The 13,315-nt window shown below is 26.7% G+C and overlaps 2 protein-coding genes across 2 annotated transcripts in view; one reads left to right on the top strand and one right to left on the bottom strand.

Annotated features, from left to right (window-relative positions):
• Window positions 1-654: 654 nt before the first annotated feature.
• On the bottom strand, window positions 655-2,831 carry LOC105618346. The gene is made up of 4 exons (XM_012199892.1): window positions 2,622-2,831; window positions 1,676-2,403; window positions 1,181-1,521; window positions 655-884 (listed from the first exon to the last, which is right to left on the bottom strand). The coding sequence occupies exons 1-4, from the start codon at window positions 2,829-2,831 to the stop codon at window positions 655-657; spliced, it is 1,509 nt and encodes a 502-aa protein (XP_012055282.1).
• A 2,267-nt stretch (window positions 2,832-5,098) lies between these two features.
• Window positions 5,099-13,315, top strand: part of LOC105625988 (BAI1-associated protein 3) — a 20,709-nt gene continuing 12,492 nt past the window's right edge. The window contains exons 1-3 of the mRNA XM_012207299.1: window positions 5,099-5,199; window positions 9,709-9,867; window positions 10,714-10,972. Coding sequence (XP_012062689.1) covers window positions 5,099-5,199; window positions 9,709-9,867; window positions 10,714-10,972 — 519 coding nt within the window. The remainder of the gene's footprint in view (window positions 5,200-9,708; window positions 9,868-10,713; window positions 10,973-13,315) is intronic.

A 13,315-nucleotide genomic window follows, 5' to 3' on the forward strand; every position in this document is an offset into this window, starting at 1 on the left:
AAACAAAATATGCACGCAAGATCACGAGATGCTCATAGTGATATCAGATACATGCTCAATGCAATTTTGAAATCGATTCGTCAACACATATGTACAATGACCGAATTCCTCTCTCTCTCTTTTGTAAAATTATGCAAAATGATCTCATAAATAGCTCCCAGAAAAGAATGATTAATCGAAAAGCGATTTATAATCAGAGAAAGTGTTTAGAGAAAGGTGGATTTATTCCTGTACAAAACATATCACGTTATATATGCATATATTACATTATATATTTTAATGTTAATAAATCGCAAATTATTCATTGCTTCTCTTTTTTAAAGTAGCTTTCATTAAAATTTAAATCATAAGAATCATTTATTACATTTTAAATATATTTTGAATAAAATTTAATCTTTACCATAGATATCAATTTCTGAGAAATTTTTTCTTACAGCAAAAAAATTAATTAATTATATACGCATATATTAAATTTAATTAAATTATTTTAACATTGATAAATCGAAAATTATTTATTGCTTCTCTCTCTTAAAATAGCTTTTATTAAAGTTTAGGCCATAAAAACTATTTGTTACATTTGTAAATATACATTGAAAGAATTTTGTTTTTATTGCCGCGATTTCTGATAAATTTATTAAAAACAAAGATCTACGTTTATGTCCAGGTGGATTCCGTCAATTCTTCGAGATTAGATTCATCTTTATGCTCTCCCAAACAAAATAATGTAGAAACAAAGCTAATTGTTTCCATGAACATAGTAATCAATAGCAAGTTATTTGCCAAACATGCTAACGTGCTCCTGTAATTTTGACTTTGCACTTTACTTACATGATTCATTAAATGCATTAGTGTTCCAAAAATGTTATCGGCCTCTTTTCTTATTTCTGCGGAAATAAATATAAAATTTATTTGTAAAATTAACTTTACTATTGCACAAATTATTATAGTTCCAAATATTTTTAGTTAATTTAGAATCAATTAATAGAACTCGAAGAAAATGTTATTTAAAATGTTATTTACTGAAACTGCTTCGATATCAAAGTAAAATATTTTTTTAACAATTTTGAAACAATTTAAAAAAATTAATAATTATTATAGTATGTATGTATATCATTGTAATTATAGTAATTATAGTATGTTGAAATATTATCTTTCTCATATGTATTAATATAATACTTACGATCTCTTTTAGAATATTTCACGAGCTGTCTCATTTGATCATTTTCGTCAAATTCCTCCTCACTTATATTATCTAACGAAATAGTAGGAGTTGACGTTTCGATGTCTGTATCATTTAAATCTGCACATCCAAATAATTCCAAAAGTTTCATCATCCATTTAGACAAGCAGGAGAGAATGTTGTAATGATTCTGCCATGATACTTTAAAAGAACTTCTAATACCATTGATAAGAAATTGTTGCATTTTTAATGCAAAACGATGAAAGTTTTTAACAGCAAGTATCGTTTCACTTAATATACCATTTTTATATATATTTAGTGATACAGACATTTTTTTATATCTAAAACAATTATTTATATAAATTTTTAAATAAATAATACTATTTTAAGATTTCTAGTTGCATTTTTAATATTAATAGTATAAAATTCTGAGAAGTTATATCGTACACTGTAATAAAGATTAATAAATACATGAGTTATTAAAATATCATTAACCTCATAGCCACTCTCTTGTCCTTAGCAGCATTTTTCGAAAGCATATTCAACTTCCTGTGGCCTTCCTGATAAATTGCAAAATACTTACACACATCGTACGTTAATTGTCTTCCCCATTCGCTTCTCGAAAGAATATTCCCGAGTTTATTCACGATAAGATAAAAAGGGGAGCGTTTAGATATCCGTTGGTCTAAAATTTTTTCGTAAATATATTTCACTTGCTGCGTTGTAGATTTCGGCAATCTTCGATAAAACTGACAGTTAATGCTCGCATTGTCGATATTAATCTTACATCCACTTAAAGTTTCAATAACAGTTAACCATGATTTAGTAAGAAATCTATGATGATCGATTGCTTCATACGAGTCTTGATCTCTTGATAAAGATACGCAAGTCACGAAATGTCGTAATTCTTTGATACAAGCGCTGTAATGATTGACCCTTTCAACAAGTGAATGACATAGCAACATGTACAATTGTTCATTAGTTGTACTGTTACTTGGTGTAGAACGGATGAATGCTTGATTTAAGCGAAACTTAAACAATTTCACAGTGTTGTCGGGTGAATCTTTCGCTAAATTTATAAGAGCTCGATCGAGATTGAAAGATGATGTTGGATTCCTTTTGTTTGTTACTGGCAACAAACATTTAAATAATTTTTCGCTAAAATTGGTGGCGTCATTTATGGTACTGAAAAACTTGAAATTCTTCGTCTCTAGTGATAAATCCTGAAATAAATATTAATAGATTGTGTTATTTATATAATTGTAATTTATATAATTGTATTTATATAATTGTTCTAATTCATAAATAGATTGCCCAAATGTTTTTCTCTCGATACCATCGATAATTAAATGGTTGCTTTTGAAACTATAATCTATTTATATATTTATATCTTAATTATAATTTCCTTAAACTTCTAAAACAATCTCTCTTTTGAGCCTACCTTATTCTCATACAAAGTCATATTATATGTTTTGAAATAATGATTGATCGCAAATCCAATCTCTTCTCCTATTCCAATCAAATCGTATAATAGCAGCGATTCCTGGACAAGACTTTCGGTAAACCAATTTTTAGAAATTGTAGAATTCCATAATGTTTGTTTATATTGACGAACTGATGCAGTTAGTCCGCTAATTTGCGCGAATTCCATAATTTTTGCACGTATAATCTTGCTTATTTCACTAATTGTGCTTCCCAAATTGCCTCCATCGGAAAACGACAATCTCAAAGTTATTGGCTGAGCGAATGATCCAGTTAATCTCGCTAAGAAATGTTTTATTATTACTTCCGCATGTTGAATCTGTTTTGGATTTACTAAAACAAATGATGCAATATTCGGTTGATTCTTTCGAGATGCAGGTAACGTGGAAAACGTTTCATTATGATAAATACTTTCCGTTATCACACAAAATACATTAATCTCTGAAAAAAATTATAGAAAGAAAAGAACATTAATTATATTGATTATATATTAATTATATTGATTATATTGATTATATTTATTTGTTATTGTAATATGAAATTAAAAATAATACACTACCGAAGAATAGAAACAAAATAATCAATTTGCAACGCATCTTTGAGCTAACTATGTTTGCAGATAACTAGTTCGCTTTTATGTAGATTTTTTTCAGACGAACGACATGTAATTTACATGAACAATAGAAAATATTTCTTGTACGTTCAGTTAAACTTATCTCGTTGTTGGCTATCTATTGATGCATATTATAAAATTAGAAAATTTATGCTGTCATTTAAACGGACGTTAATGCTGCCTCATATATAACATGATGCGATAATGATAATACAAAGTTTATTTTCGAGACATTACAGAACAATAATCAATATTTATAATTTTTATGAAAAAATAAATTAATGTTTGATAAACGTTAAAGCTAGCATTCTCATTTCCGTGTAATAATACTGCAGAAACATTATTGATGCTTTGCTTCAACGGATTCGTAGCGTATGTATGTATGTATGTATAGCGAAATGGCGTGTGGCGCCTGCGTTCAAGAACCGCAACGATCGCGACGTCAGTCTGGATAGCAGCTTTTACCAGGAATCAATTCCTGCAGGTACTGGCCTAGAATTAGTAATGGAGTGCGTTTGCGTTACTGTCTTCTAGTGTCTACGACAAAATAAAATCGCAAAAAATATAAATAGAACTAAAATTCAGATAGTCATTGAATCATTAATGATAAAAGTGATATTATATTTTTTTTTAATTATTTTTATTTTTCATAAAGTGTATTGACTAATTGAATATACCGTTATGTCAGTGTTATTAATAAAAAATATTTTTTATTTAAATTTATTTTTAATTAAATTAATTATCTTGCCGCGATAAATTTTAGTTCAGAAGTAACACAATACTCTATGTGATATCAAACGTAATGCATTTTTGCATCCGTGATTCTTTAATATTAATCTTATAAATGTCTACAAATAGATCACCTGCATAATAGATGATATCATCGAGATGACAAAACAAACTCCACGAATGTTGAGTCATTTACACAACTGCGCGTTTCAGACGATTATTTTATTAGTCTGACATCACATTTATGATAAATAAATCATAGATGAAATAAACCGAACGAAAATTTCTTCCTCTAATTACTTAATTTTTATTTAAATGTTAGCAGAGAAGAATAAACATACTATAAATTTTAATCTTTTGTAAATATTTACTAATTGTCTAGGATCGATTTCTTTAAACGTCAATCGTTTAAATAGTTAGTTAATTCTTTGTCGTTTTTTTGAAACACAAAAAATAGAGTCAAAAAACTAAATTGTATAGGAATACCAGCAAAACTCTTATAGATAAATATATATTTCATTTAATAATTTAATATAAATTAATATAAATTAATTTTAAATATAACTCTCAATATATATGAAGAATCTCTATACGGTGTCATTATTTTTAAAAAATTTGTATTTCTCCAAATAAATGAAAAATATTCTTAGACAAAATAATATTGTTTTAAATTAAAACTGTTTAAATACAAAAAAAAACTTTGTAAAACGTATATAATGGGTAAAAGAAGTGAGAATGCTTTCTTGACTTGATAATAGGTGCCATCTATCGGGCGATCAAGAAGTAAAGTGAATGGTTGAATGTTCCATTCAAGAATAAATGGAATGCTTAGTAGTTGCACCTATACCAGCCTTATAACTCCAGCCGGCATATTTCCGTGCAAAACATACTTAAATTTTCTACGTACACGGGGTCAATATTTGACAAGGAATGTTTCTGTGAGTGCACAGTTAATGTACGTATACAATTTTCTACAAGTTCGGCAACTATAGTTAAGAATCGAATGTTTAAAATAACGGTGAAATTCTTGGAGAATACTAAATCGCGTATAAGTGCTTTCTGATTTACTGGGTGAGAAAAAAAATCGAGCGAAGATGGATGAAGAAGCTATGTGGAAAAATTTTTATCACAAGATCGTAGAAGAGAAATTAGCAAAGGAAAATGAGCAGAAAGAGAAATCGGAGCATGAGATAAGGTAAAGGGATTTCAGTGCGTTTCATTATTTATGTTGATTTTTAATTATTTTGTATTTCATGTTTGACGAAAAACACTATAAATTTTCTACAGAAAATTTTATATTGTTTATTGAATGAGAATGTACTTAAATTATTAAATATAGTAATAGAACAAACACTGTTAAATAATTTTATAAATATTGAAAATTATTTATTAATAAAATAATCTTACACAAAAATTAAATCTATATTTATAACAATGACTTGAAATAACGCATATATAATACATAAAAATAAAATATTTATACATAAAATATATTATTTCAATATATTATTTTGTAATAATACTTTGTACTCTCACATTTATGAATAAGTAAAAAAAAGCTTCTAATATAAGAAATATAATCTTCTCAAATAAGATTAATATTTCTTATATTAGAAGGAAAAACAAAAGAAAAATATATTTAAAAAGTTATTGATACAATTCGTTTTTAACGTATTATAATAATTAACAGATTATTATAAATTAACAATATAAAAATTTTATCTATCCTTAAATTAATTGAATATTTGAAAATAATATTAAATTATAACATCAAGAAAAGCAACGTGAAGTTATAAAGTATAACTTATTTTTGGCATGAAACTGGAGCGTCGATAACGATGAGCTCTGCATATTCATAATCTTCATGATTAATGATAATGTTCTACGATAAACGAGATGTGCTCTTAATATATTAATGAAATCTCAAATTAAATTGTCTGTACTAACTAGACGTGTACGTAGGATCTATTAATAGAATGAGACTAACATTGAGAGTTCGGAGCAGGGACTACGCGGCGACTAACAAGTCTGATACAGAGTTCTATACCTCTAGGCAAAACATATAGGTGTATCTATATATACATGCGGCTGTTTCACGAGATCTGGTGTCCAAGGTCGGTATAACGTTATATGATTCATAGTTACCTTCTGTGACGTCTTTATAAAAGATACTTAATTACTAGCATTACGTGAGGAACATGAAATCGACCATCTGTGAAAGAATTTGAATTTGATTATATTAATAAAAATAACTTATTAATGCACGGATTGCAATTTGTATCCGGTAGCTAAAATATATTTTTAAGCGCTTCTAAATTTACTAATTGTATTGCTTACTTATATAATTATGTCATATACTTATTATATATACACATTTATTGCACATTTATTATATGTACATATACGTATAATTTACATATTTGCTTAATTTATATTTTATTAATTGTAATTGTAATTTAAGCAAAATAGTATGTATGTAAAGATGATACATACTTAATGCACATATTTATTGTAAAGCATAACTTAATTACTATAAAATGCTGTCATAATAAAAATAAAATTTTGTAAGAATAAAATTAATTACAAGATAAAAAAATCATAAATGTATATTATATTCTATAATAGTCCAATCTCTTAGGAAGCATTGTCGCGTCTGTTTCTATTTTTATTGTATTTCCCACGGTCTCTCACAATTTCATGACATGCAGCGTGAAATAGCACGCACGTCACAAGTGATCGAGGGAATTCCCTGGGTTTCCTCAATGGACAAATTGATGAGAAAAAAGTGGAAAAGCATCTTAGATCATCGCTTTAGGTAAATGGCCTGCGAATTGTTGAAACTTAGATTGTTTTTTCAGATAGCATCTTATAATTGAAACCTTCAAAGTTATGATATCATCAATACATATATCAAATAATTGCTGAAGTTTGACGAGTGTAGTAAAATGATTGACGAGTGCTTCGAATTGAAGTAATGACTTTTTTTTCCAATAAATGTATTTTGTACACGTTAATTGTAAATACTATTATGTAACATCGTACTGTTGGGAATTTATAAACTCGTAACATTTTTAATTGCTATAAAATTTAAAATGTCATATGTTTATGAAATATCAAAAACACAAAACACTTTTTAAATAAATACAAATCAAATTTTAACAAAATTTGATTTCGACAAATTATTTTAAATCGTTTAATCTAAATTTTTATTATTTTATCTCTTGGTAAAATAACATATATATCATATATTTACGTCACAGGTAATATAGATATTGTATTATAATAAATTTGAGATTGAAAACACGAACGTTCGCCTGACAATATTATTTCGAGGTCATTCAGCTTATTGAGGGCTGCCTATAGCTTATATCACAATAGCTTTATCCTGATTACATGTATAAACTTGAAATGCAAAATATTTTAAGTCAATCAACATAGCTAAATGAAGTAATCCAAACACATTTACATTGAATAATACAAAAAAAATATAACGTATAATTTTTAAATAAATTTCTAAAAATAAAATATATTTGTGTAATAGATCATTCCGTCAATTTTACATAAATAAATTTGTACCAAGTGTAAAACAATTTGTGGTCCGTATAAGATCAGTTTAGATTAAAATCGATTTTTGATTAGAAACACTATTGATTAGAATTCTGCTGAATCATCTAGCCTTTTAAATTATCATGCCATAAGAAATTAAAAATAGATGATAAAAATTTAAAACAAGATCAAATAAGTTTACATTTTTCAAACATTGGTCGACCGCAGAATACTCAAGTGGCATGCGATACCATGAATCATTTCGTTCTCGAGTTAAGAATAAAAGAGGCTCAGAAGGATGCAATGCTTTGCTTTAAAAAAAAAGGAATGCAGCAGTGACGCAAGTTAACAAACATCTATTCTTTCTTGTTCTTCTTGCTTCGTAATTTGAGAATGTATTTCTCGTTTCGTCTTCGTAAATTATTTACAGGTCACAAAATTTATATGACATTCTAATATTCTTAATCTAGTCTACATATAGTTGTTAATTGAAAAGAAATTAAATTTGTTTTTAATTACGTTTTATGTTTTTTTTCCGATAAAAAGGACACACATTTGATCAAAATTATTTAATTAATTATTTTGTCTTTTGTTTTTTTACGCAAGTGCGTAAACTGTTTCTTGAAATTAATTGGAATGAGTTGCAAACAAAAAAATTAAACGTGCCGAGCTTAATAGTTATTTATATACGTTTATATACGTTTATATATATATATATATATATATATATATATATACGTTATAAATTTGAGCTTATCTTTGAAGTTATCTTATCTGATGTTACACATAACCTGATGTTAACAATTAGATATGTTACACATAAATCTGATGATTAAATTTAATTATATAATGCATTTGTAATTATAAGTGTTAAAATTTAATTACATAATGCATTTGTAAATTCCTAAAATAATGTTTAAAAAATACTATTAAAAATCGATAATTTATATAGACAGCAGTAAATATTGCATAATACCTTCATAATATATTAATAATTGTAAATTCCTTGAATCACAATTATCTTTTATCAGTTATGTATAAATATTATCATTATTCTCATTATTATCACGATAGATAATAATTATAATTATAAGCCCGTTCGAACCATTGCAAATTACATATTTCAACTTCGTCTTTACTAATTATTTATGCAATCAAATCCCACTCATGTCCTGGTTTCTCCTACTTACAATCACCTACTTGCTACCTATTACCCACTCAAATTTTTATCCAGTACATAGACGGACATAGATCAAAATTGATTGTCAAAAATATTCATGTAAATCTAAATGAGCTGATTTAATTTCATAGAATTTGTAGGCTGTAATTAGCAAACACGGGAATTTCAAGTAACTCATGTGGGAATCCTTATCCGTACCAGGAAAATATTGTATAATTAAGTTTCTAGTTTATATGACCAAGCCATAGTGTTATGATAGTCAGTGTAAACGAAGCCGCGGAATGTGAACATATAGCTTCTAGAAGATAATTTAGATTTGAGAAAATAATCCAGTCTATTGAAATGTGAGCACAAATGTCGATTCGATTGTCAATTCGATGTCAGTTATCTTGTTTGTATTGTATTGTTTAAAAAAAATTCTTTGAAAATGATATTTGTTAGTACATTGCCTTGTGTCCATCAAAAGAAGTGTTATATTTTGCAACAGAAGTTTGTCGAAGTGCAATTGATTAGTGCAAATGTGTAAAGAATATATTTAAATTTTTTGTAAAAGATTTGTTTATTAATTTCATAACTCAGTTTTAATTTTATAAAATTATATTTATCGTAATAAACTTATTTTTAATTTAAATAGAAAAGTCAATAATATTAAGCAACTATATTTTTTATCACGTTTTTGACAATATTGAAACAGTTTACTCAAATAACTTACATATTTTTTTTTATTTTGTTGTTATAAAGGAGCGATAATAATATTTAATATAAAAGATATTTTATAATTTATAAAGTAATATCCAATTATTTTTACTTTACTTACTTTTAGTATATTTTAGTTCGAAGTAATATGTTTAAAATTATCAAAGACAAATTTTAAATAAAGTTTAAATGCAAGAAATAAGAATTAATCTTGTTTAATAATGTAACATGATTTTTCTTGCCTAAATTTTCATTAGAAGACGTGTTGTATTTTTGCTAAAGGACTAAGAAAAGGAAAATGGCGCATTTTGAAAAATTGAACGAGAATCATCCTTATTATGTGATCGCTGCTTTACGAATGTCTCAAAATCCGGAAGTGAAAGAAGTGACCGTTGCAAGATTCTATTGGAAATTTGTGGCATTCAACTTTATTAGCAAAAGGTGAAAACGAGATGTTCATATATATGCAATGTCCATTGATAGAAAAGCTTGCACTGCGTTTTAGCATAGAAATATTGCAATATTTTTGTGGTTTTTTGCAGCCATAAGCCATGCTTTTTAATTTGCATATGTAGATGTATGTGCTCGCATCCAATATATTTTTTAAAAGTTTTCCCCACATATTTCCACCTTTTTTTTCTTTTCCAAAGCTAAAAGTTTCTTCCACATATTTCAATCTTTTTTTTCCTAAAGCCTGATTTTTACATCCATTTCGTTTTGAATCCCATTGATAAGTATTTTATTACTAAATAAATAGTCATATTAATAAAATCAGCGAATTACCCAGCGAAAAATGACTGTCAATTAGACATCAATGTCAAATCATAATTATCATAATTATCAATTTTACGTCGATTCAACGTCACTTTAATGAAGTATTTTTCACTGAGCATAGCGTTTAAAAACGTCATAAGGTATTTTTAAGTTTATTAAGTTATTTACCACATGTAAATTTTATATTAATTTTATATTATAGTAGTATAAAAGCATAAATTTATATTTATGCTTTATATAATTATGCTTTTAAATATATTATATTTTTATATAATATATTTGATATAAATATAATATAATATATTTATTATATATTATATTCTACTCACCAACTTCATTGTATATATTAAAATAAACTCTAATTATATATATGTGCTCTAGGATATTTTTTAGTTAATATATTTAGAGATATTATAAAAAATTTTATAAAAATATTTATAAGATATGAAATTTTGTAATTAAAGTTCAGAAACTATTAATTCATTATTAATCTAAAATAATGTCTCATTTTAGAATACAAGAATCAGATGGCGGCTTTTTCGAAAATCTCGGCACGCTGCTCGCAGAAAAAGCTCGTGCTCAGGAACAAGCAGAAGGTTCACTTCCAGAAAAGAAGGTTAAAATGCAAGAAGAAGAAGAAGAAGAAGAGGATAGCACTTTGAATGAAGAAGGAAATATCGATGAAGTAACTGAAGCTTTGCTAGAAACTGATAGTGATAGAGATGAAAATGAACATGCTCGAAATTTTTTGGCCGAATCAATGGGTTTAAACGTAAGTAATAAAATCTTAAACTAATTATTAATATGAGGTAAATTATAATTTTAGTCCATATAAAATTCTTATAGACATAAATTAAATTTTAAAAATAAAATAGTTATTTTTTTTAAAGCCGGATTAAAAATATTATAAACGGTGAAATTAAATAACTAAATTCAGATTTCAAATTTAAGCATAGAGTTCAATAATGCACTGTCAAAACCAAAAGCATAATAGATCTTCTAATAGAGACAATATTAGCATTCCATTTTGAGATTCTAAATCTAGATAAATTATTTCAACATCTACTTCGAAATATTAATGACTACTTTCGGCAAGAGAATGAATTTTCATATGTTAACGGCATGTGAAGTGTTGCCTGAAAATATTTCGAGTAGCTCCATACCGCTTTACCTACGTCAATAGATAACTGGTAGTCTGTTCAAGATCAAAACGACTTTGCTTATAATTCTGAAGATCTTTTATATAACGCATTGTACACTAGCCGTACCGTTTAATTTGAAACAGATTCGTTGTCATGGGAAAGTAACTTAGGATAGTAATTGCATTAATTTTTTTAAAATAAAATTAAATTCTTAAAACCTATCTTATCGATAATCTATATTTCTAACAAAGGAAAAAATTTTTACACAAAAAGGACGATTTTGCTATAAAATAAAAAAATTTAGCTAAATACAAATATGAAAAAAATTATAGAAAAAAATTTATAAAATTGTTAAAATAAATAATATAGAACACTTAAGCACAATGATGTAAAAAGTTTTGATATTCTGGCAACTAGTTTGAGCATAATCATTTAGATAGTTGAATAAAATTATTTTTAAATTTGTGTTAGGCTAAATATTTAGATATTTTAACAAAATCATTCTTTACATGTAAAGACTATTTATTACAACATATTAGAACAATTTAAACATTAAAATTTATTAGATTTAGAACACTTAATAAACAATAGTTCTTGTTATTTTGTCATTATTTTAACTTCATAAATACGCATTATACAGCTATAAACTTATTAGTTGTTTATAAACTTGTTTATAAACTTGTTATTATGCATGATTCTACGTTAAGCGTATTCTCTGAATTATTATTGCATAACATAGTTAAATTTTTGTATTTATAATAAGCATTCATCATTTATGCTCCTGTTCGTGGGATCGGAACTTCATATTTTGGTGTTGCACGTCCTGCCACAATTGAACGACCGGTAACAATATTGATTTTTCCAAAGGTCTCAGTCTGGCAGGGAAACTAGTCGAAGTTAGACGCTCCCTTGCGTTGCCATGCCAAACGCTGTTATAATTTTCTTTGTTCAATTTTATCCTTAAAATCTCTCGATTTTAAAATAATGCATTTGACCGAAGTCAACAAATCACTTTTTCCTAAAATGGACATAAAAGAAGAAAAATGTGTAAGTCTGATATGAAATATGTTAAATTATTTTATTAATACATTATGTTTATTTATACTGTAATCGATTAAATACAAAAATATTAATTTAATTTATATAAATTATAGTCAATTTGCAGAATAATATTTTATTTTTATATTCTGTAATCACAAATAGTTTCGTCACAAGAAATTCATTAATATAGTGAATATACTCTTTCATATATTTTATTCTGCATGATATCATACGCAATAAAATGTTTCAATAAATTTTTATTAATTCAAGAACAATCGCTTATTCTGGAGGTTCAAAGTCAGACTTTGATATAAAATCAATAGCAATTTTCTCTGGATAATACCCGTTTGTACACTCTCTGTACACTTGGGTGTTATGCCTTATGCTTAATCGAGCAGTTAAACTCCATCTGAAATGAGATCCACGTGTTCGTGCGTTAGCAAATACACTAATACAAAGTCATCTAGTCGATGTACGACTCTGATCTGTTGGTCCATCTATTCCTGGCAGTATGGTGCTCGCCTTCGTAAAGTTCCTGTCTTGTCTTCTCACGCTGATTATCCTGATCATCTTCTTTAGCTTTATCGCTAACTGTTGTTGTTCAATTAATTAGACAATCAATTCTCAAAATATATTTATGTCAAGAGACACATTCTAGAAGAATGAAACACAGTGAAGTTATTTGTATATTCCTACATACAATTAATGAGTGATTTAATTAATCAAGAAAGGGTAGTGAGTTTTCCTTCAATTAATCCATTTTAAATTATTAGAAACAGAGAGAGTTTTAATATTGAAAATTTTCGGTGAGTTATGCAAGAAATGTGTACTCCGATGCTAAGTGAAAAACAATTTGACTTGACTGTCGTATGAATATGTCCCTTTAGAAAAGTAAATGTATATTGTCAAGACAATTGCAAATATTATATTGA

This window comes from Atta cephalotes, assembly GCF_000143395.1.
Source record: "Atta cephalotes unplaced genomic scaffold scaffold00001, whole genome shotgun sequence".
NCBI lineage: Eukaryota > Metazoa > Arthropoda > Insecta > Hymenoptera > Formicidae > Atta > Atta cephalotes.